Raw genomic sequence first — 25,583 nt, forward strand, 5'->3', positions numbered from 1 at the left:
AGTTGTCTATTTCTCACTGTGCCCACATTCAGGGGAGATCCTTCTTCCAATTCCATCCATTTTATGAACTCAGGACATACAGCATCTGTTATTTCTTGCTCCCACTAAACACGAAACTGCGTTTCTCTACCAAACTATAGTTTAAAAACAAGCTGGTGTTTTTGCACATGCTTTGCTTGACACTTCTGTATTTGTCTCCCACATCAGTTAATACCTTTTTTCACCTTTCAGTGCACTTTGTTCCCTCTTTTCAGCAGTCACAACAAAACTTTTTACAATGCCACATTTTAAATTAAGCTTTCAAAGGCAACATTCTAGTAAAACACAATTATAATACATTTCAGGGCAGATTTGCTTCCATACGGCCTCACTGAACATGAGATTTCTGATCATGCCAGTTTTCACTGCATACACAATGTGGCACATCTCGCTTTTTCTTGCTCTAGTCTCTTCTAAAGTAATTTTGCTATGATTATCAGAGCCAGAATCAATCCATCTTTCCCCTTTTACACTCAGATGCTTATTTTCATGTCTGATATCACTGACACACTCAGCAACTGGATAGGCAAAAATGACGTTGGTAGGGAAAGCAGGAAGAAATGTCTGTTGTGCATCTGATGATACCCACCAGGCAATTCAGCTGTCATGATTCTTCTAGACACACAGACACAAATTTTAGCTGCTTTTCACAGCCCTGGCCTTCCTTTGTGACAGAGCACACACTACAATGACATAACTTGCATGCCTGGCCTTGCTCTTCCAGGATAAGGCACATTTCATTGTTCCAATATACCTCCAAATTACTCATCTTACTCTTTTTGCCCCTCTCCAAAATAAAACAGCTCAGTTTACTCATTGTGCAGGGGCAGGAAGACAAGGTGAACTGTAGGAATGATGTGAGAGGATGACTGCCTTCCCAGATGGCATCAAAACAAGCAGTGCTCACCCTGTGCCGACAGAAACACCTTACAGCCTCCCTTTCAGCCTTTTCCACATGCCCTGACAGAATATTCCCTCTTCCCAACTGTGCCCAGGGATGAGAAGAGAGTGACAATGCAGTCATGTATTCCCTATACACATCACCAGTTATTATTAATAAATTACTGGGTGACTTGAGTGGTAAACCCACCTCCCTCAATCACTTGCACATTTAAGAAAACATGCCACAACCCATGATTTGTTGTAAAAATATGGGATGGTCCCACTTCCCTTTTCCTGCCTCCCCTCAACATCCTCTCTCTGCCCCAGGGTTTGTCACATCATAGAGTCAGGACAAGGTTGTGTGTTGTACTGCAGCCTTGCCAGTGCTAACCCCCCCACCCTCCACCTATCCTGAGATTCTGTTTGCCTGTACCTGGGACATGCCTTTCCAGGAGAAAACACCTAGCCTATGAGTTGGACTTCAGTGATCCCTGTGGGTGCTTTCCAACTCAGGATATCCTACAGTCTTGTGGGGAGGGGGAGAGAAAGGAGAGAAAAGTGCATTATTCCCAAAGCACTCTAAGATCTACCAGCTCTACTGTATTCAGACTCGAACCTGAGTGAGAAATATAAGATACTGCCAAATATCTTCATATGCAAAGCAAGTCACAGAAAAAGAGAACAAACAATGAGAAGAGTTGCTTGAGCCATGAGCCATACCAACCATCAGGACTGAATCCTCACAGTTCTAAACACCATACACTTCTCCTGTCCTGAAGAGCTTTCAGCATACTCAGAACATCCCTTCTCACCTAAATCCAGCAACAGAATGGAAATAGACACACTGCACCTTGACAACTTCACTAGCAGCCTGGCAGCCCTCACCTGTAAAACCAGACAGTGATCTCAGAGCACCTCAGAAAGCAGACTCAAATGTTGCAGCTGGATTACATTTCATAGTCTAGAGTTACCCTTGGATTGTACACTATGGAATACCTACAGTGAAACTTCTGCATCTAAACTCAGGCTTAATCCCAGGATTTAGCCTGCAGCCCAGACCCACCAAAGACATCTGATGCTACAGCATCAGAGCTTTGCTAGGCACTGGTGTAACATCTTTTCCTGTGAAAGCTATACTCTTCCCATCTACTCTTTCCAAGTTCCCACGAGCCCCTCATTACAGACAGAAATCTATAGTGAAGATTAAAGACCCAGGCAAGATTTAAGCTTTTCAAAGACTCTGTGGAGGCATTTTTGATCATTCCATCTGTAAAGGTGAGTGTAAAGCACACATACCACATAACTTAAACATCCTGATTTTTTGCAGATGCCCAGCAAGATCACGGGCAAAGCATCATCTTCTTCTACTACTCCTCCCAACAGTGGCCTTTGTGTTAGTTTAATGCTGCTTTGTGCATCTATTTCTATTATCAAGTGAATATGCAAGTGTAACCTTTGCAGCCACTTAGTGGCAGATGTGAACAGGGACCATGCCTAACTAGTTACAGGTCTGCTTGTAACCTACACTTGTGCCCCCTGATTATCTCTGGGCTTCTGCAACATGAACAAATCATGCCCTAACATGACCAGGATCCTAATCTCCTCCCCTGCCTCCAGAGAGATGCATTTTGGATTCATAAACTCTACTGCTGCATTCGGTGATGAAGCAGGAGCTTCCACTCACCTCCCCCAGTCACTCCTGATGCAAGGCTGGGTCTGCCCATCAGTGCACATCAGTGCTCATCAGTGCTCTGCCCATGGAGGGGATCACCCAGCTTGTGGATCCCACTGGATCACCCCAGCCTGGCCCAGGTAAAGATTTGGGAATTTCTGTGTATGATCATTAGGAACCCCAGTGCTTAATGCTCTGAGCACCAGCAAGGCCATGGGCAGTGAATCTCACACACTGAGCTCCTGCCTGCAGGTGGGTGTTCAATTTGAGATCACAAAAAGGTGGTTTGGTGTCCAAATGTCACATACTTCTCCATGACACTGCAAATAGGATACATTTTCAGGAAGTGAATTTATGGCCATCTCTGCTTCAATGCAGTATTCTCCCAGAAGCAGGTTCCTGTGCTTCCTCACACCTCAGTTCCCTCCTCATGTGCTATCCAATTACAGTTTCTTCATCCACTCATCCTCAACCTCTCTTAGCATCAGAACACCCTCTATTTTGTATACATTTACATATGTGTGTCTGTTTATCTATGTGAATTTGTACATGTCATGGTAATCACCTTCCCTCTTCTAAATTTTTCCCACTATCAAAACCAATAGCCCTCCCCCTGACCTTGCACTGAACTTATACTAAAGTCATGGGAATTTCTTCTTCAACTTCATCTTGCTTTTAATCCAACCTCCCAAACATGAGGTCAAAACAAGTTCCCACCACAGGCTCTGTTCCTCATCGTGAAGTGTTCTGCATGAGACTTGAAGGAATGGTGTCTAAAATAATAGATGGGGAATGGATTTTGTCTCAGCAAACCAATTCTACTCAAAGGGCAAGAAAGCTGTAGTCACTTGTTAATGGAAGAGACAAGACTAATGAAGCTTTCCCAAAAGGGCACCCCACCCTGCTCAGCACTGAGCACCACAGAGGCCTCACATCTAGAACGCATGAATGCATTAACTTGGAACTTTTCTGCACCACTGAACCCTTCATAGGTAGCAGTGTGCCACAGCCAAGGCTCAGACCTCCTTCTTCTTACTTTAAATGCTCTTTCCTACACAACAAATTTCAACACACATTTCTTGCCCAAAGACATAAAAGCAGTTGACCTAAACCCCGCCCTGGTTAAACCCAGTTCTCCCAAGCCACACAACAGAGTTACCTGCACTACTGAGTAAATCAGGGCAGCTGCTCTCACATGGCAGCTGCAGAGGGAAGGCGAAAAGATATCTTGTTTTCTATGAAGATTTAAGGTAAGGCGTACTTGTGACAATTCTTAGTTTCACCAACTCTTCACCCTGCCAAAAGGAGTTCCACCCTCTGCCTTTTCTCTTCTGATGGCAGAGGTGCACGTGTGGTCTCACAACAAACCGCAGCAGAGAACCAGCAGAGATGACAACAGGCAAGCACAATGCCTTCTTTCAACAGCAGTGCCAGCTGAGAGGATTTGTGCAACCACAGCCTGTTTATCCAAGCATAGAAACACAGGAACTAAATGTGTGATTCTCTCTAGCATCTAACCCTGCTGTTGGAAGAGGTTGTCCCTCACCATGTTTCTCATGCCCAGTGTCACACTACGCTTCTTCGGCAATCTTTGACCACAAGGCAGGCTAATCCAACTTCCATGCTTTTTCTCTTTGGGGAAGGAGGTTAATATTTACTTGGAGCAGTGGCTGGACTGTTCTGAGGCTGCTTGGTCACCAGAGTCAATCCTAGGGAAGCCGCAGGAGCTTGCAGTCAGGACTGGATGAGAAGTGGATCACTCCTTCAGCAGCAGCATGTTGTGCGGCTGGGCTGCTCATCATGTGAAGCCCAGCTCCAAGCAACACGAGTTATTCAATCACAGTTCCCAGGAAGCCCTGCCTGCACACAGACACCAGGCTAGGCACCCTCCACCACTGCTCTAAACCATATTGATCACCCAGACTCCAGCTCCACAGCTGCCTCTTCTCAGAAGGAAGAGCTCAGCACGGCTAGCAGCCATGGGCTTGCAGTACAACAGGCCATCTTTTAGCTGGAACATGTTGTCCTGGCAGCAACAGGCTCCGTCACCTGGCACGGAAACTTGTAGCAAGACTTTATGGTTAGGAGCCAGGCTGGACAGATGGAGATAAGAAATTAGTGAGGGTAATCAGCCATTGGAATAATTTACCAGGGGAACCAGTGCAGCCTATCACTTGATATCCTGAAATCAAGACTGGGTACTTTTCTAGTAGAATTTTGGGTTTGATGCAGTGATAACCAGCTGGGAATGTAAATACCTGCCAAGGGTCAGGTGAAGGTATCTGTCCCCAGCTGGCTGATAGTCTGAACACCAACTGTGTGATTACCTCAGGAAAGAGGGAAATTACCTCTTGGTAGAGTGCAAGTGCCAAAACAATATAGCACAATTGCAATTGCACTGAAGTCACTTCTGAGTACTTCATTAAAAGATTCAACAGGAGTTCAGTGAGATTCTGCAAAGTGGAAAGGAATTGCAAAACTTCTGAGGCATGACTACTGAAATAAACTAGCTGTGGATAATTTAGCCAAACAGTAACTAAGCAAACAACATCAACTGGAAAGATACCAGATGACAGAAAGCACAGTAAACTCTTAGAATCAAACATCCTTGGAAAAAAATGTGATTCCAATTAAGAATGTGAAATCCCTTGCGGGCTGTTCCTTAAATTTTGCCTGGGATAACTATGGAGAGTGAATGTAATATGAATGCTAACTAATTAAATAAAACAGCCTGCTTTAAACAAGACTCCAAAGTAGATTACATTAAAAAGGAAAAAAAAAAAAAAAAAGAAAGAAAAAAATCATCAAAAACTATAGCACAATTTGGCTCTTTCCTGCTAGAAAGCACATGAAATAAGTGAATAAGAAAGGATAAGATTCAACAGAACAAGCACAAGAATATCCATCTGAAGTTAGCAGGATGAAAAAAAAAAAAAAAAAAAAAGCCAGTGGAAAAGACTCTTACCGTCGAATCTATTAGGATGCACAAGAGGTTCCCAGAGGAAATATTTGTGTCCCACTATTTCAGAGAGCAGGATCATCAACTTCAAGTCCAGTTGCCTGCTGTCATGAGCAACTGGACCGTATAACCCCACTGAGATTCACCCAGACCAGGAGTCTGCTGCACAGGCAGGACAGGACAAATGCCACCCTCAACCACCACCTGGCAAAACCAGGTTCTACACAGAAGCTAGCTGGGCTCTTCCAAACATTAACAAAAACTAAGAACTCAGATTTGTTACAACTTCAAGTCTGATTATGGATGCCTTCTCCTCACCCAACTCAGGTGCAGTGCTGAAATCTGGGTCACCCATACATCAATCCTCCAAACCAAGCCACCTCCCTCCGGTGCAACCCTTTAAAAGGACTGTGCCCTTTTCCAAGCTATCTCCAAGTAATTTCGGTTATGGTTCTCCAAAAAAACAAGGAATCAGGTCACAAAACTTCCAACAACACATTACACATGTGGCTTGGTCCAGGACTTACAGGCACCCCCACTCCAGAAGCCAACACGGGCATCCATATCCAGCAGCGCCCTGGCAAAGTTTGCAACAAGTCAACACCGATGAGCTGAGCTCAGATCTCTGATCCCATAATTCCTACCAGGTTTGATGCGGTCTTAGCCAATATCTGGGAATAAACGAAGCCTCAAGCAAGGACAAACATGGGTGCTGGGAGGACGATGGGTCTGATGAGAGCCGTGGGAGCGCCGGATCCCCCCCTGGCAGGCTGGCTGGGACGCTGGGGTTGCCATCGGAGCTGCTGCAGTGGCCGGGGCTGCAGGAAGGAGGCAGGAAGGGAGCAGCAGGCAGGGATCTCGCCTTTCGCTCCTCTGCTTTCCCTCCGTGACAGGCCATAAAAGTCACGAGGCAAGGAGGAAAACAAGAAGGTGTCCATAGTTCAAGCACAGCACCCCCGCGACTCCCGGGCCGCAGCTCCCGGCGGGAGCTGAAAACCCGGCGAACACCGTGGGATCTCGCTGCTGCGTGGGAGGCACCATTTCTGCGAGAAGAGGCTCCTGCTGCTACTTGGCAGCCGAGCCTGGGAGCGGGCCTGCGCTCCGGGCCCTCCCTGCTGCCGACAGCGGGCGGGGGAGCGGGGGGCGGCACGGGCGCTGCCGTCGGGGCGCGGAGCCCCCAGGCAAAGATGCGGCCCCCAGGGGCTGCCGCGGGCCGGGCGGACCGGAGTCCCTTCGCCGCCCACTCGGGGGGCACCGGGGCTTCCGCGGCGGCCGCGACCTCGCGGAGCTCCGCGCCCCGATGGCGCCCGCACCGCGCGCCCGCACCGGGCCCGCAGCGGGAGGAGCGACGCTCTCCTTCCCCGGAGATCCCTCCTCCCGTCCCCCTCGGGTCCTAAAATGGTGGGTCGGCCGGCCGCCCTCCCTCCCCTTCCTTCTCCCCCTTATCCCGTCCCCTGCCCGCCCCGCGCTCCCGGAGTCCGCCTGTCGCCCCCGCCCCGGCCTCGCGGGGCAGCCGCCCCTCCGTCCGTCCCGGCCCGGGCTCCGCGGGGATCCGGCACCAGGCCCGCGCGTCTCCCGGGAATACGGCAACGGCGATCCCGGGAATACGGCAACGCCGCCCCCGGCGGCCGCCCTTACCTGCGCCGTGCTCACATCGCGGGGCCGGGGCCAGCGCTGCCCCCCCCGGCGCCCCTGGGCCGCCGCCTCGCCGCCGCCCTGTGCGGGGCCGCAGGTATGTCATGAGTGCCGAGCGCGGCTCCAGGTGAGCCGGGCACACCTACAGGAAGGCAGGCGGGCCGCCCTGATTGGCGTGCGGGGCCGGCGGCCGCGCTCCGACGGCACCGGGGCAGGGCAAGGCAGGGCAAGGCAAGGCAAGGCAAAGCAAAGCTGCCGAGGGGCCGCGGCGGACACGGCGGCTCTGGCTCCGCTGGCCCCGCTCCTGGCCCCGGCTGGCCCCAGCCCCTCGACACGTTGGAGTGGAAGGTATTTTCTTTTATTTATTTATTTATTTATTTATTTATTTACTTACTTACTTACTTAAATTCAGTAGTAAGAGTATGGGTGAAGGTCTTAGAGGGAAAGCCCCACGAGGAAGGCTCATTCTGTTCAGCATGGGGAAGACTGAGGTCAGTGCTCACAGCAGTTCTGCAGCTTCTTCATGAGGGGAAGAGGAGGGACAGGCCCTGATCTCTGCTCTGTGTGACCAGGGACAGGACCTGAGGGAATGGCTTGAGCTGTGTCAGGGGAGGGTTAGGGTAGGTTTTAGGAAAAGTTTGTCACCCAGAGGGTGGTGGAGCACTGAACAGGTTCCTCTGGGCAGTGGTCACAACACCCAGCCTGACAGAACTCCAGGAGTGTTTGGATAATGCTCTTGAGCACAGGGTGGGATTGCTGCAGTGTCATGTGCAGGGCCAGGAGCTGGACTCGATGATCCCTGTGGGTCCTTTTAAGTTCCAGACATTCTGTGATTCTGTAATAACTGTGTCCCTCTTAGGTTTCGACACACCGCTTGTTTGCTTTGCCTCTGGAGCACACCTGACCCACCACCCCAGGTGTCTGGACCAGCTTAAGAATCAGAGATACTTTTTATTTTTTAACCTTCCTTCATTATCCGAGTCTCTTGTTTTCCCACTCCTCACCTTAACACGCATGAGCCCTTTGCGTTTCCTCCCAGCAGGCACCTGGGGGGGTTCAAGGAAAAGTGTTGGGTTGTCCTAGGCTTTGTAGGATTACAGGATCCCAGGCAGGATTACACCCAAGATCATCAAATAATTGTAAGTTAATGAAACACCCGAATTCAGAAGAAATTGACCAGGATGTTGGTAGAAAAACTCTGTAGGCTGCATTAAAAAGCTGAATTCAAAGCTGCAATTTCTCGGCATTCTGTCTCTTGTAGGTACAGAAGCGCTTAAAGGGATACAGGACTTATGTGAGGGTACACTTTGCCATGGTGTATTATATAGATCTTTGCTCAGGAAAATTGCAAAGTGTGAAAAGAATTACTTCAGGTGGCTGAGGAAGGCATTACCTATATTATATATTCTTTTTCTTCAGCTTGATATCCAGAGTTGTTTCCTTGCTAAGTCTGTTTTTTTCTCCTAATCGTTTCCTGAGGCTTGCAGGTGTTTATCCTCCAGGATGTGCTCTGAAGCTTTCAGCAAAAGAGAAAGAGCTTGGCTCAACCACCAGAGAAACCCTGCAGCCCACACCCAAGCAATCCTGAACCCTCCCTTCCCTATGAGACCCGCGCAGAGTCTCCCAGGAAGGAAAACTCCCCTCAGAAGTGGCACACTGAGAATTCTCCCCAGCCAGCCATAGAATTATCCTTGTGCCTGCTGCTGCCTTCTGATTCAATTACTCCTTTAATTTGTTTGTGGGGGTGCCTTTTTTCAGCAGGGTGGATCAGCTCCTGCAGCTGAGATTCCCATTTCACATCACTGCATTTACAGTCAGCAGCGAGGAAAGGGATGCTTCAAATTCCCAGAAGCTGACTCTAGATCATGTCTTAGTTTGGTGTCAGACCTCTGGGACATTATATAAATAGCCAGTGCATCTTCCCACTGCATTTTCTAAGCTCCTAGCAGCTGGCAGTGGGTTGGAGTTGGTCATCCTGACTGGAAAACCGCTCGTCTTCTGTCCAGAAAAGGGCAACTTATTGTCTGAGGTGGCCTTAACATCTCCCTGTCCTTGGCACCTCCAGCAGCTGCAGAGGCAGTTTTCTGTTTGGTTTTGTAGATCATATTTTGAGATAACTTGCTTTCTCTGCCTGCAGCACAGAGAGTTTGAGTGCCTGAACACATGTGGAACCCAGCACAGTGTGATCAGGAGAGGGCCTGTCACATGCTGTGAGTATCCCAGGTAGATTGGGCTGTACTGTCTCTTATCCCATCAAACTCTGGGCTGCAGCAGCCGAGTGCCTAGTATGTCCCTTCCATGCAAAGGAGCCCAGCAGCACCAAGAGCAGGGCCCTGTGCCCTGAAGTGCTCCAGCTTCCTGCAGTGCCTTGTGCTGTCATCAGGCTGAGGAGCAGTTGGGACATTAACCTCCCACTCCGACATCTTCCTTGTAAACATCCTGTCCTGCTCAAGTCCTGTGCTATCACATCCTCTCTGCTCTGCCCAGACACTATTCTGGGTTTAGCTCTATATGCAGAGCACACAGCTGGGCATGCCAAAATCCAGACAGGCAGCAGGACAGAACAGTAACTTGGTTGAGCTGCTGACATATCACAAGTACTGCAGAAGAGTGGAGTTGTTGAAGGGTCTTCTTAAAACTAAAATCATCTGCTTGAGCCCGCCTTGGAAAGCCAGTTCGCTTCCTTAGATGTGTTCAGCAGCTCTACCTTACTCCAAGCAGATGCAAACCTGTGCATGTGCATGAAAAACCTTGGTAATGATGGAAGGGAGCAGAACAGAGAGCTTGGAAGCTGCAGCACAGTAAGTTTACACAAGCAGCAAGTAAAACACCCATCCCCGGTGAGTCAGTCCTGGCCATTTCCTTCATTTCCTCCAAGGCTCACTGTAAACATCCAGCGGTAGCGGCCCTTCTGAAATCCAGTTGTCTCCCTTCCTGCTCCTTGTTTACAGCTTTCCTTGAGCAGGGAGCAGAGTTCCAGCCTCCTGCACTGCATTTCACTGCAGCAGGCTGATGAGAGAAGTGCAGACCCTCCCTTGGTCTCAGCTCAGCTTTGGTACCACAGTGCTCTTGTTGCTTTTATGGGTACCAGCACCTTCTTGAGCTACAGCAGGTGCTAAGAGAGGAAAAAGCATCACAGTTGCACAATACGTTTTTTTTTAAAATCTTGAAAGCAGCCATATCATTGACAGAGGTTCTTTATCCCTACAGCCATACCTTTGGATTCAGTCTGGTAGGATGCAGTGGGGTATTTCGTTGTTTTAAGTGTGCAAACCATGCCTCAGAGATACAAGTTGGAGCTTCCCTGCTTCACATTGAGATGTATCTCACACTCTGATTTCCCCACATGACAGCAGCTAGGGAGGAGGACTGTTTTAGTTTTTTTTCTTGGTTTGTTTACAGGAAGTTCTTCGTTTGTGGGAGTGAGCTTGCGTGCTGAGAATCCACTTCAGACCTACTGAGAAGTGGTCTGAGAATCCACTTCAGTGCCAGTTGTGGATGCAGTTACAAGGGTGAACTCCTGCTGTTGTCTGGGAGAGGCATCATTTATTGCAGGTGTTCAAGAAACTATGGGCTTCGCACAGACAAATACTGATTTCCATGATCTTTCCTGAAATTTGTTAAAGGAGATGTCCAGGTGGCTGTGACAGAAGAGTTTAGGAAAATATAGAACCAGGAAATCCCTGCAGGTGATATAGCCAGAAATGTTTTTCTTTGTGGAACTGGGTATAAATCCACATTGCTGACATAACCCAATGAGTTAATAACAGTAGCTCTGAGACAAAAGCCATGCTGCCAAAGAACATGAACATCCCAAGACAAGAACAGACCAAAATAGGCTTCCCCTATTTCCTTCTCAAGCGCCTTCTCCTGGGAATTACAAGTAGCCTGCAGCCAACAAGTGACCTAGATACAATGCTGTGTTTGCTATTATGGAGTAAAACCAGGAGCAAAATAATCCACACAAATTATATATCTCTATAATCCCTATTCAAATTTATCCAGGGTTTTGGGTTGTTTGGGGGTATTTTCATACAAAAAGCAGTAAAAATTGTTTATACAGATGGATACCTGCATATGAGCAATGGAGGGATATTTTTTTTCATGATGAATTATGTACCAGTTACAGTGAAGGTCTACATTGGATGGATTAATTGTGAATGGCCTATTTAGTGTGTTGTACAAATTTTTTCCAAAGTAATTGCAGTGCCTGGCCTGATGTGCAAATCAGACCATTGTGCTACACAGCTAAATTCCCCCTTTTTAACAGGGTCTGCCAGGAAAATTTAAACAAATGGACAAGGCTACAGAGTGTCTTGAGACAAAGGCTACCGTTAGGGGCATCAGAGTAAGGGATGGTCCAGAGAGTCCTTGCCTGTCAGACACAAAAGGTGGTAGAAGAATGTTTTTATTTGCACACATCCTGTAGCCTGACACTGTCCAACAGTTCACTTGGTTATAAGCTCCTGCCTGTTATAAAAGGGATGAGGTGGTTCTGAACTTACAGATGTCAGCCTGGGGGAGGCTGATGGGTTTTCCCAGCTCAGTTTACAGTTGCAATCCAGACTGATACCAAGGAAAAATGACTACTCATGCCACAGCTTCAAAAAGATGCACACATGAAATGTTGGTTTTGTTGACCTTCCCTGATTCGAATGGAATTGGGGGTAGGAATGGCCAGTCTCAAACGGCAAAAAACAGGCAAGATTTCCTCAGATGTTACTTTAGTTTCACTGAGGATGTAACAAATGTCATCTGGGCAGAAGGCAAGACAAACTACTGCTTGAAGCATAGCTACAAACCGAAGAAAGACATCCCTACAATGCTCAAGATTTCACGTGAACAACTGCAGCAAAACATGATTCAAAACATCACATTTATTTACTTATATACTGTTTTTCGAAAGACAGTAGGAAATAGCTTCAAAGTTAGTCCTTTGAAGCTCCTTTGAATAAATATTGGGGAAAAAAGAGCTATACTGAAGGGGTTATATTCTCTGAAGCAGCTACCCAACCTTTAATGATCCATACTGTGGTGAGAGCAACCTGTTTCCTCACCAGTAGCATTTGGCAACTCAGTGATGAAATACTCAGTAGAACAATAGTAAGGTCCTACATTTTTAGGAGGATTTCCCTTAGCCAAACTTGGAAAAATTACATTTGATATATGTAATGCGCTATAACATCACATTCTTTTCTTCCTCTTAAATATATGGCTTTTTAAATCCTATTCCCACCTGATTAAGAAATGGAGATTTATATGGAAGTACATGCAGGTAAATAACACAAACTTGAATTTAAAGGGTTGTTGTTTTTTTTTTCCAAAATATATAGTGCAGGGAAAGGGTGGTTTATGACCAAGAACATTAATGAGGGTGTTTTTCTGGTACTTTACACTGAATGTCAGCAAGCGTCTTTTACTGAATAAAATTACTGCAGTAATTTCTGGCCTGTAGTCCACACATATCAGGATGTCCATGGGCTACCTGAGGAGGATCCACAAAAGATACCCAGGAAATACAAGACAATACTTGTAAATAAGGATCCAAAAAATAAAAGCAGGTTGAGAAACCGCAGTGTTTGATGCTATTAAGATGCCTCCAAAAGAGCAGAAAGACATTATGGAGAAAAAAACATGTCCTGGGGGAATGAGTAGTGAGACAAAGAGGAAGGTAGGAAAGCTTTTAGTGGGCTTTGCCTTTTCTCCACTGTCCAAGATTTTAATTTTTGGTAATCCAGGATCACAACATTGATATACCCAGAAATACCACACACAAATTTTGGAAAATCTTAATGAAGACCGGTTCTGCAAACACTTCCAAACAACTGTTCCTTTATAGCAGTTAATACAGGCAATTCCAAGCTGGTTTAAAATTTCAAAGAAATCTTTGGGCTTACCAATTTTCTGCCCTGAGATGCTCCATGCAAAGCATACCCCAAGTTGCTTGTTCCTGACAGGTTCCTTTCCCAGAATGAAATCCCCAATTGCAGCTTGCAGGGAGCCTTTGGGAGGCAGCTCTTGGTTTCCTGTGGTGCTTTCCATTTGTTTGTTGTGGGATTCTGAACTCTGCAAAAAGCTGGATTTTTCCCCAAATCCTTCTGTGATTCTTCTCTTACAGCTAAATCCTTGTGCAAATCTGAAGCAGAATCCTCATGCTGCAGTAAATGGTTGCCCAGCCCATGCTACCTTTCACATCCACATGCAGGTAATTGCTGGATTGGAGTCTCAGCCTTGCTCTTTACCTGCACCTCACACACTGATGTTTCCCTTTCTTCATTAGCAGTGAGAAAAAGCCTAAAGAGAGAGGATCCAGGATAAAGAGCATTGTCTACTTTTCCCCTTTGAGAAGTCCTGGAGAACATGACTGGAACTCTTAAAATACTTCCACTCCATTTGGAAAATGCTAAACCAAGAACTTAATCAGAGTCTTCCTCTGTACTTCTGTATATGGATGTTGATGGCAATAACTTAAGTTGGGCTGGGGGCATGACACTCAGAGGTTTCTGTAGAAATGATTCTGAACAAACCAACCAATTCACTACCAGAACATCTAGAACACTTCATTCTGCCTTTCTGTTTCTTTAAGATTCAGGTAGGCCACTTACGCTGTGGTCATTTCTTCAGGCTTTTTGCTCCAGCTATGAACTCCAGAAATAAATTACTGTAAGGGAAAGGTGGAATATGGACAAAGTCACACCACTGCAAGTACTCTTATTTTAGTCTAGACCTGCTGAAATAGTTGGGAACTACCTCTACAAAACTGAGCATGGAGAGCAGAAATGAAAGCAGCACATTGCCTTAGAGGGGCTTGCCAAGTACTCTGGTTCCAGCTGAAAGGGAGGATGTGGCTGTGTAGGAGCTGCACATGTGCAGGCTTTTCCCCATGCAGGCAGCTGCAGCACCCGGGTGTGTGCAGCCAGGTGGGAGGATGACACTCAGCAGCTTTCCCCTGTGCTCAGAACAGCTGCCTCTGCCCCAGCCCCATCCTGCCCCTCCCTCTGCACTCAGAAATCGCTGTGTCAGTATGTCACTTCTTCCTAGCTGAGATCCTCATATGATAATGTCCATTTAAGTCTTGTTGTTTGTGGTGTAGGTCAGTAGTAAAGATGACTCAGGCCAGCACTTCACTTTCCTTCCTCTTGTTAGCTAGACACAAAATCCAGCCCACAAATAATCTGTCCCATTCACCAATAAAGACAATTCCCTGTTCATTAAAAAATTGCACACAGAAGTCCTTAGTTTGCATTAAGGTCCTCTTCAGTAGCTGTGAAATCAAGCAGTTAAAAGTTCAGAAATCCCAAATTCTCCCTGCACTTCAGATGTAGTGTTTGGGATTTTTGTTTTGGTTCTCTACATAGTAGCATAGCTTTTACCAGGATAACACAGTAATTTTACATCATAGTTTTTGCAGAGGAGGATAAAAGAAGCTGAAATGTGCTTCCCTCTCTGTTCAGTGTCTGTGTACAAGTCCTGGAGGTGGAGATCTCTGAGCCTGGATGTGTAATGTGTAGTGCCCCCTTATGGGAAGCTGTTCTGATGCTGATTCCTGGCTGCATTCAAGTGAGAGAACATGAGCCCAAACACCATTCTGTTTGTTGTACCTGCTCCTCTATGTTGGTTGTTGTCACACCAGCAGGTTTAAAGAGCAACTGCCCTTTTCCTCCCTCAGATGGTTTTTGTTAGGATTGGGCACTAGATTACTGTTAAGGCTTTCTGTCAGAGTGTTCAAGAAACACCCACCATTTTATTGTAGTTTCACCTTTCTAAAAAATAAAATCTCTGGGATTTTAGCCACCCATGGTGGTTTTCCTGGAAGCCCTAAATTTATGTAACATGAGTCCTGTAATTAGATAACCAATCTCATAATAGAAAAATGAGCACATATTCCTGAATCCCCTCCATGATGTTGGCCTCTTGTATACTGAGAGGATTCTCTGTGCCCCTCATTCCCCTCAGTTCTGGAAAAGCACCTTTCCCATAGGATGGACTTTAAAGATGGATGTGAGCTTGCACAGAAATACAATCGTGCACACAGGGTGGGGAAGCATTGTTTGTTTGGAGTTCTGGTGCTGTTGTTGGAAGAGCAGACTGAAGCAGGATTGTTTCCTATGAGCAAAGGCACATTTTTCATGAATTGAGTTTTTGTTCTTAGTACACAAAAAGGGCCTATTTTCTGATTCACACTGTGTGATATTTCTAGTTTTCTTTGCATTTAGTTAAGAACAGCACAAGAATAATCCAGCAAATAAAACATAAAAGCAGAATGACCCTAAAAAGAGTGGGGTTTCTGCCTCAGCAAAAAATTTGCTGCATTACTGTGGAGGCTCAGGGTGTGAAGTGGCTGTGGTAGGAGCCACATTCTTGTCCTGTGGTCAACATGCATTGTCACAGACTCTCTCTTACGACATTTTCACACCTCCTGAGACATGTGAATTGAAGTCCCCAAGGAATCAGAATAAAGAAAGACCAAAAGGTGGTTTAAAAGTTGGCTTGTCACAACTGTAGGTAGATGTCTGATGTTCCATTCCCAGCACTTCCCCCTCCCTTGTTATTGATTTTTAAAAAAAAACATGTGAAGCCCATCATCTTAGTAGGGTAGTCACATCCAACCCCAGCTACCCCTGTGCCCTGGAGCACTATCAGATTGTTCTCAGTAATTATGGGAGTTGTGCCTCATATTCCATGCAGGATTCCCAGCAGTGGCTTGGATATCTTTGCCTTTATCCCACATCTAGTGCTGGAATGCCTTCCCGGCAGGTCTTACAGTGAGCACATTTCATTTAGGGGCTGGTTTCCTGCTGGGGTGCTTTCATTGATGCTGAGTAAAGAAGGGGTGAGTGCTGGCTCCAGCTCTTCTCTTTAGGAGCAAACGGATCAAGCTTTCCTCTGGGGTCAACCAGCTGATCTTGTGTCGGATCAGAATTCCAATCAAAATCCTTACCACATAAATGCCCTATGGGAATCTGCCTAGATTGTTTCAGCTGAGATACCTATTCATCAACTCAAAAAAACCCTAACTCTATGTCCTTTAGGTACTCCATTACACTAAGATTTCCTGGTGGCCTTAATTATTTCTGATGGACTGGGAAGGTCAGAATGCCTCTCTATCTTGGGAGCATTTTCTGCAGTGGATCCCAAAAGAACGGTATGGTCTGGGTTTTCTTGCATTGCCTGAGGTATCTTACGGTCCTATACCATCAGATGGTGGAGAGATGATTCTATGATCTCGCTGTGAGACTGGCTGAGGCCACAGACGTTTTAACAGGAATAAAAGCACACCACAGAATATAAAGTGGCTGGCTGCTGCTTCTCTACATGGAAGCAGGAGATAACAGAGGAGAAAGGTTGGTTGCAGGAAGGAAGTGCCATGTGACAGCACTACAAGGTCTTGACAGCATTTACCTGCTCAACAACTGCAGGTTTCTTTGAGAGGAAAGATCAAAGTTTTCTATCCAAATAATATTTTGCATTTAAATGCTTGTATTGAAATTAGGATTTGTAAATCTATGGTAGCTTTGTTATCTAAACGCAAAACTTTTTACTCATCACCCATATGTTTAATGATCCATATGACATGCATGGATGGTTTTTAGTTTATTTTTGAAAAGGGTAGATGGATTTTTCTTTCCAAAGGCTAGCTTGGGGAATAGCTTGGCAGTTCATCCTCTACTGAGAGCGTGGTGATGTCTGGTTAATTTCTGGTGCAGGGAATTTCACAACCTCCCACATAATCTTTTCCAGCTCTGGCTTATGCAGAGAAAGTTTTTGCAACATCTACTCTTGTTCTTTTCTCCTGTCTTCTTCTCTTTCCTGGAAATTAAGTTGGTTAGATCTTATCTCTGTCCTTCCAGCAGTGTAATCGCTGCCTCTCTTAGTAGCAACCTCTTGTGTACTGCAACGGCACTACCATGTCTTGCCCTATTTCTAGCCTTCTCCTCTAGACTCAATAAACCCAGTTGTGTTTCTTCACAGAGGTTGTTTTGCAAACCTCTTACCACTGCAGAAGTGTTCCCACACCCAGCCTGCACCAGTCTGGCTGTTTGCTGTTCCCTGTCCCGTGCCAGCGGTGGCTTCTTGCTTCTCCCTGGCCATGTGCTGCTGCACCCCCTTCCCTGTTCCCAGTGGCTTCCCGCAGTGGGGTTGGCCAGGATTCCTGCGTGGGTGTGGGGGACCCTGCTGGGCCAGGTGCTGGGAGCAGGTGCCAGGCCTCCAGGCCCTGCCAAGCACAGGAATCAGCATGTGCAGCTCACTCCTCGTGCATCCCAGCCCTGCCAGGAAACCAGTCTCCATGGGACTTTGGGGCTTTGTCCTCAATTCCCAGGTTCAGGGAAGTCACCAGTTCTCTCCTCAGGGGCTCCCAGATCACAGAATCAGAGAATGGGTTGGGTTGGAAGGGACATTAAAGCTCATCTCATTCCAACCCCCTGCCATGGGCAGAGACACGTTCCACTATTCCAGGTTGCTCCAAGTCCCATCCAACCTGGGCTTGAGCAGTTCCAGAGATGGGGCAGCCACAGCTTCTGTGCCAGGGCCTCACCACCCTCACAGTAAAGAATTTCTTACTTGTATGTAATCTAAATCTCCCCTCTCTCAGTTTGAGGCCATTCCCCCTCATCCTGTCACTCCAGGCCCTTGTAAATTGTCTCCATCTTTCTTGTACGACCCCTCTGCATATTGAGCAGTCACATGAGGTCTCTTCAGAGCCACCTCTTCTCCAGACTGAACAACCTCAGCTCTCTAGGTCTGGCCTCAGAGGAGAAGTTAATTAATTTCTGATTGATTTCTGGTAATCTGCTTTGGAGATTCTCCTAGGGGGAAGAGGTTCCAATCTTCTAAGGAGTGTGAGGAACTCCTGAGGAGGAAGGGCTGATAAAGAATAGGTATAAGTCATCTCCTTCATTTTAGGAGCACCAGCTTCCAGGATCAGTTCGAGTTATGTAGCTTCCTTGTATCAGATGTTCAGTGGAAATCATGGTCATGCACAGTGTTACAAAGCCAAATCCTTCCAGTCTAAAAAGAGTGCAAACAGTATCTAGAGAGCTCATTATTACCAATATTCTAATTAATACTTTATTATAAAATTGGCACATTTTGCTGTCATTTATTTCACTCTCTTCCCAATACCCTTCTCCCCCAAATTATCCTTATATCACTCCCATGTTCCCAACAGATTCAGTGACCTGATAACAGGTATTTTATCCTACTGCCTGGACAGGATACTGCTTAAAATGCCAAAGAGCATGGACAAGGCAGTTTCTCCCTCCTGATCCTCCCATGGGGCTTCCTATAAGAGCTTTCTGCTGCACCTGGCCACTGATCCCTGGCTATAGGAACATTGATCCCTGGATAAGAACCTGCTCATCTCTGATTCCTTTACATGCTTTATTTGATTGAATGAGACAGTTCCTAATGGGCAGGTGACAATGGGCTAAAAAAAGCTGTATTTCCTTCAGAAACTTGAGGAAAAAAACATCCCCAAGCCTGTCAAAATTACACCATGAAATTAATCCCCAAATCTGAAAATATGTATTAAAATCAAAAAGAGTGTCTGAACTGTTTTTGATTTTGAAACTTCTTGGTAGAAACGGGCACTGTTAGGTGGTAATTCATCTGCCGTGTTTTAGGTGTCTACCTTAGGAACAGGTGAATCATGCCCTAGAAGTGCTGCTTCAATATTTGAAAAAGGGGCTTTTCTTACTTTGTTTTACAATCTATTCTCAGTTTGTTACTACTTAAAATATTTTACTTTTTTTTTTTAATTTATTTAATATCCAGTTAATCTTCACTCGGGACAAGGATGGGCTAATAATATATCTTCCTCTGAGAACTGTGGTTTCAAAAAATCAGCCGTTTCACTCCTGTGATTTTGCAGTTGGTCTTCTGGAAGGGATGTGTGGAATAGAAACAGTGAAGTTGTAACACCAGAGAAGCCCAGAGGGGAAAAAGGAGAGCAAGTCAGAATCTGAAACAACACAGTCAGGAAACACAGATGATGTGGTTTCACTAAAAAGCTTGTTGGTTCACTTAGAGGGAAAGGGAATTTGTGTATGCATAGCTGTAGTTTTGCTAAGTATATATAAAAAAGGCAGATTAATTTATTGCACACACTATCCAATATAGTTATATTAGATGTTATACAATACCAATACTGTTAGAGATTTTACATGTGTGTGTGTGTACTGTCATAAATTCCAAATCTATGTGCAGAGCAGCTTTACAGAAAAGGGCCTGTGTGTGGAAAGTGGTGGAATAATTAGTTTTTTTCTAACACCCAGTGATCCAGCTTTTTTAAGTTACTGAGACAACTGTAACCCTTCAGTATAGCTAAGAAACAGCTGCAGATGGGACCTCACTTAAAGGATGGTTCCCTAACGTAAAGATTAACTCAGTGGGACATAGACTAGAGTTCTAATTCATGTTCCTGTGGTTGTCTCCCAACCCTAGGCCAGGTTTAGAGGTTCTTCATCATAGATATTTTATTCTCTCTGCTGTATTTGCTTTCCCCTCTCACCGAGCCTTTGTCGAGAACAACTAATGAGTTGCATTCAGTGCCCCTTTTCATGTATAGGCTCTTACAAAAGCTGTATTTAAAAGTAGAAGTGTGTTCATAAACTTTACTTATGAAAAGGGTGATAGACTGAGGGATAAAAGTAATTTTGTTGGGCAGAAATTAATTTACAGTAGCATCCAAGCTATTCTTGGAATGGCATTTGTCTTCAATAAATATTTTACATAATACATGCAAGTTATTCATGGAATGGAATTCATTTTTCATAGAAGTTTTACGTAATGTTGGACACTTAGGACTCCCAGAAATTAAAGATTTGATAACAGCATGGTCTCTCATCTTGTTTTCTGTGATTTTGATCTGAGAGCTACAAAAGTGGTTGTAATGTGAGGGTTTCTCTTTTTATAGTTCCAGACCCTCTGAACATTTCCAGTCAACTGCTGTACATGCAGACCTACTAATAAACCTTTGCCTTCCTTTGTGACCTCTCAGAGATCATTCAGTATGTGTCTTAGTGCCCTGCTCCAAAAAGTCAGCAGCTTGTAAATTGGGAATATGTGATGTGTCTGTGATAACTTCACTTTTGGGAGGTATGGGATGCTATTTTAAAGCATAGCATAACTGGGGGGCCTTTATTTGTTGCAGGTACTGATAACAAATTCCCCTGAAAGCTCAAACATTATTCCTTGGGAAAAGTGAGTGTCAGGAGCCTGGTTATGGAGCCATGGGGCCATTTATGGACAGCCTTTGCTGGAGGTAGGTGTGGCCCACAGCAAACTTAAGCCAGGTTGGAGCAGGAGACACTTTGCTTACTAATTCATGGCACTAAATGTGCATTTTACAATTATTAACAGTGCAATTCAGTGGAAGAATGAATCAGGTCATTGGTATTTAGTCTGAATCAGAGTTGTGAAACTCAAGTGACTGTGCAGGAGGGAGGTTACCATGATGATGTGCATAATCCAGGGAAAACATATCCTTGTGCTTACACCTTTCCTTGTATTTCTTCTTGCTTATGTAGAAAACCTGAAAGATTGAAAGGCTTTGAAAAATTCCCTAAATTAAATTGCTGCTTGTCATCCCTGGATGCAATTCTGAGATTAAGAAAAAACAGTTTTTGTACAGTTTTGTAATTTCCTGGGACAGCCCCAAAATAAGTGGTGGCTTTGTCCATTTTTTCAGAGTGCTGCTGCAGTTGTGATCATCATAAAGAAAAGAAAATACAGAAATGAACCATGCAAAGTAAGATGGTTTGTGGTTAGACTTAATGACCTTACAGGTCCTTTCCAGCCTAAAATATTCTGAGTAGTTTTATTTGACCTCATTGCAGCCTTCCAGCATCTGAAGGGAACCTACAGGAAACATGGAGAGAGACTATTGACAAGGGCCTGGAGTGACAAGACCAGGGAGAATGGCTTCACACTGACAGAGAGAAAGTTTAGACGGCATATCAGGAAGAAATTCCCTGTGAGGCTGGTGAGGCCCTGGCACAGGTTGCCCAGAGCAGCTGTGGTTGCCCCATCCCTGGAAGTGTCCAGGCCAGGCTGGATGGGGCTGTGAGCAACCCAGGGTGGTGGAAGATGTCTCTGCCCATGGCAGGGAGGTTGGAACCAGATGACCTTTAAAAGTTTCTTCCAGCCCAAACCATTCTATTCTGTAAACCCTTTCTGCACTTCTGCCTTTGGATGGAGCAAAGTCTTCAGGGAACAGTATCCCCACCATTTCCTGCCCACAGCAGCAGTTGGTCAGGCACCAAGGAGCATGTCATATGCCTCAGTAAGTGATTTTAGTTTACTAAATAGATATTTTTGCTTCTGAATAAATCTCTAATTTTTTTAATTATACTTTCCATCTTTGTGTCAGAATCACTGTCTTTTGGTAGTGGCCAGTATTCAGCATGTGTGTCAGGCATGGTTTTTGACCACTATAAACATATTTTGCACACTTCTGGGTAACTGCTCATGGCAGTTACCCAGAAGTTACCTGGCAGATTTTGGTCTCTGCAGGACATGACCTTTAAAAGTACAGGCTGGCCAAACTACAACGGGTAAGGAAGCTGTGAGGAACCCTGGCTGCTTTGCCTGCCAGCAGACTTGTTCAGGCTCCCTGCATTCAGCTTGCCTTGATTCATGCAGGAAGGGGCAGCTATACCAGACGCAGGGCCATTTCCTTTCTGTGGCACTGACTTGGGAAATTCCCTAGGCTTTGTTTCTTACACAAAAAGTAAGACAGGGAGCTGTAGAGAAGTTTAAATAACTGCTGCCAGGCATTTAGAGCACTCATTCGTGATTGTGGTTTCCCATTTGGTACCAGGGATGATTAAACTCGGCTAAGCCTCTCCTCTGCTTCCCTCATTTTCCTCCTGTCACACTGACACAGCTGTTTGTGTGTCTGTAGAGTGGACTGGATCAGGAACTGATCCAGCTAAAAATAGCCAAGGGTAGAGTGGGAAACTTACTTTTCAGCCACTGAAATCTGCATTGTGCTGCAGCTGCACACAGAGCTGGACTGGCACAAGCAGAGATCAGGAGGAAGTGACCACAATTACACACAGAAGAGGAGATGAGGCTTTTGGAGGAAAAGGAGGTGGAACCAGAGCTCCAATGGGATGAGCAGAGTAGTACTGCAGAGTAAAACCTGCAGCTCCACTCCTCAGAGTTACTTAGCAAGAGATGAGCACTGATTCCAGCTGTGTGACATCTGCTTGGAGAAGATTTCTAAACTGCACTGCCTCTGGAGATATTCCCCTTATGCAAAAAAGGGGCAAATTTCTGTTTAATGTCTCTGTTCTGCTTTCTCTTAACTCCATGCTGCTCCCTCCAGGCTCCTGTTTGATGGCATGGATTGCATCATGGCATTACCAACTTAAGGAATCCTGAGATGTTTGTTACCATCCACCCCAGACTGCAATTTTCCCTCACTTGTGCCAACCTTGCTGTTTGTGGAGCTGTGCTGAGCACTGGATGAGAGAAGCAACCTGAATTAAAAATAACCCAGTGGCATGGCTGGGAATGGCAAGAGCTTTAGCGATCCAGTATAATCTGCAGTCACAAAGCAGCAGGAGCTGTTTGCCATTTCAGGAGGTCATGAAAGCCCGACCTCAGAGATGCAAGATTCAATAAAAGGAATATGTACCTTTCAGCCGGTGAAGGAGTCTGGGGAATGAGGAGGCAGGAACCCTTTGTCCATGTTCATAAGGGACACAAGAGCAAACCTCACAGTGCCCCAATGGCAGCACAAAACATTTTCACACAGGCTTTGCTTTAACAGTCCTTCACATGATGCTTTTGGAACAAAAGTTAGTGGCAGTGTGTGCTGTTCTGCTGAGGGATGTTCTTTATTCTGTGAATTAGAGAGAAAGTTACCTGGATTTTTAAGGGTGTTGCAAATATGGGGGCTGTGCTATCACCAAGAAAGGGAATAAAAGAGCCTTGTTCACAGACAGCTTCATGGTACAGAGTGAAGTAACAACTTGTGGATGCATTCCAGAAGACGATGTATTACTCTCCTCTGCTCTAAAGAAACAATGCCACTGCTGTGATGCACCAGCACTAACATTCATGATCACACCAGCAGTGACATCACTTTCATCTACTCACAGACTTGGACAAAGCATCTGTAATTAGTCATTCTCTCTTGTATTCCAAGCCGTGTCTGGTTTTCTTCTGGCATCTCTCTTCTGTTCATGGTTCATGCCTCCTGGGTTGAGTATTTTTAAGTATCAGTCATTTCCTTTTTCTTTCCCTCCTGCTTCTGACTTGGCACTTCAATGCTTCTCTCTCCAGGAATGCTCCTGCTAGGAGGTGACTGACTTGAGCACTGATGGCAGAGGTGGTGAATCCAGAGACTCAGAGCCTGAGGAGTTTCAGGATCTTCTCAGGTTACATTTGTAGAGGAAGGAACTAACTTTCTCTCTACATGCATTCATGGCTCTGGTCACAACGAGGTGGAAGATGCAGGTGAAACCCACAGTCACATTGGCAGCTGCATCCCAAGTTAGCGAAAGGAAAGTAAGTACCTGAAGCTTAGGACAGGATGTGGCTGCCCTGAGGTAAATCCTGAGTGCTTTCACAGCAACCCCTGTCCTCAGGACAGCCCTGACAGGTAACATCAAGGCTGACCATGCCAGGGAACTCAGATTCAAGAATGCCGACCAAATACCATCATGTTTTGCCATGTTCTTTCACCTCTCTAAGAATATGAGGAGTTGTGTTCATTGATCTTAATTCTTCCTTCTCTAGACACAGGAAAAATGTTCTGTTTCAGCCCCTTGCTCCCTGCATTCCCATTGCTGCTTCTCTTCTCCCAGAAATTGTAAAAATACCTTTTCAGTAAAGCATCTTGTGGTTCCTGTTTCATCCTACATTCACATAAAAGCTTGATCATGTCCAAAGAATTAGGAAGATGCCTGAAATCCCTCTTAAGTGTTCTATATGTAAACTCTGTTTTTCCTGTTTTGCTTGGTATTTCTGCCTGAAGGCATCAGGAGAAATCAGGAGGTCATCTGTTAAAAAAACCAGGCAAGAAAAGAAAGCAATTGACCAGCAAAGAGAGACCTTCTTAAGTAAAACAGCCAGGTGCAGAGCTATGGGAAGAGACTTCCCAGTCCCTGTACTGGAAAAGAACTGCTAAGGCTGGGAAAAAGGAAATGGAAGGACACGCAAACACCTGTTAAAAGCTCTGCCATCTGTAAAAGCAGGGACACATTCTGCATGCTTGGAGGTGCTCTGGGGTAAGAAAGGCAAGGCTGCCCTTTCAAGAGGGGAAACACTGACAAGACAGGGACTGACAAAGAGAAGTCTCCTCTGTGGTTCTGTGCTTGAAGATGGGTAAGCACAAACACCTCAGCCACAGTCGGGCAGAATTCAGCTGTGTTGTGGGGAGGCTCAGCTGGAGGGAGAGACAGAGCAGAAAATGGCCCAAGGCAACAAATGAGCAGCAATGGCAACTGCAAGAGCTCCGGAAAGCAAAAAGAAGCAAATCCAGGTATGAAGGATCATTGGTGGGGGGGGATGGTCTGGAAAGTGGTGACCCTTCTCCCATGCAGCTGTTATCACCCCCAAATTACATCTTCCTAGCAGCTTCAGGAAGTCCAGCCCTCCCCCAGTCTTCCTTCCTAGTTGTTCATCCCATTTCAATCCCTTCCTCTCCCCCTTCCCTTCACGTGGTGGCCTGGTTTAGCCATTCACCACTGCAACGGCAAAGTGCTTTGGGACACCTTGACTTTGCCTCTGTTGCCTCTTCTGGCCTCCCTTTGCTCAGTCTCCTGAAATTTCCTGTATTTCCTTTTTTTCTTTTCAGAGATGGGGGCTCCAGCTGATGTGTCTCTGGCTATTCAGACCAGTGTTGCTGAGATGAAAAAGAAACAGAGTCTGAAAGAAAAGTCTCCTGTGCATGCAGAGACACTTTTGTTCAATACATCTCAAATAATATTTTAGAGAATAGACATAAAATACTTCTAAAAATGTACTGAACACACAAAACACATCTCTTGTCCAAGATCAAAAGAAATATGTTTTTCCAGTCACAATGAAGCAAAGGGTATAAAAAGCTGTATTTCAGTCATCATTATTACATGTATTTTCTTTCCAGCAGTGGACTGGAAAACTGGATCCCATATAACCTAGGTGACACTGAGAAAACAATCTCCTCAGAACCAGATTCTTCTACTAGTAGCATGCTGTGTCATTGCAGAAAAAAAAAAAAAAAAATAAAGACAGACCACTTTCCCTCATAAAGGAATGGTGAGCACTGAATGCCCTCCTCTGGCTTTTCAGATTCTTTCTGAAATGTGAGAAAATTAAGACCAATTCTAAGAATGTCCCTCAACTCTAGATTCTTGAGCTGAGAAACTGATGGGAAACTCACTCTAGGGAGAAAGGGGAGGG

At 45.6% G+C, this 25,583-nt stretch overlaps 2 protein-coding genes across 9 annotated transcripts in view; one reads left to right on the forward strand and one right to left on the reverse strand.

Annotated features, from left to right (window-relative positions):
* ARHGEF5 (Rho guanine nucleotide exchange factor 5) overlaps window positions 1-7,284 on the reverse strand; it is a 33,294-nt gene extending 26,010 nt beyond the window's left edge. The window contains exon 1 of the mRNA XM_019006676.2: window positions 7,191-7,284. The gene's annotated coding sequence lies outside the window, so the exon portion shown is untranslated. The remainder of the gene's footprint in view (window positions 1-7,190) is intronic.
* Window positions 6,428-25,583, forward strand: part of LOC107204516 (basic proline-rich protein-like) — a 19,943-nt gene continuing 787 nt past the window's right edge. The window contains exons 1-5 of one of the 8 annotated variants that reach the window (XR_004497552.1): window positions 6,428-7,284; window positions 9,325-9,397; window positions 13,306-13,392; window positions 20,341-20,451; window positions 21,026-21,065. Coding sequence is in view for 3 of the 8 variants with exons in the window: in XM_033514579.1 (XP_033370470.1) it covers window positions 6,853-7,284; window positions 9,325-9,397; window positions 13,306-13,392; window positions 13,468-13,505 (630 nt within the window). In the remaining 5 variants the exon portion in view is untranslated. Of the gene's footprint in view, window positions 7,285-9,324; window positions 9,398-13,305; window positions 13,393-13,467; window positions 14,625-20,340; window positions 21,093-24,174; window positions 24,682-24,996; window positions 25,518-25,583 lie in introns of those variants that run through there. The other 7 variants (XR_004497553.1, XM_033514580.1, XR_004497554.1 and 4 more) reach the window with 7 other exon arrangements.

This window comes from Parus major, chromosome 1A, assembly GCF_001522545.3.
Source record: "Parus major isolate Abel chromosome 1A, Parus_major1.1, whole genome shotgun sequence".
In the NCBI taxonomy this organism is placed as follows: Eukaryota; Metazoa; Chordata; class Aves; order Passeriformes; family Paridae; genus Parus; species Parus major.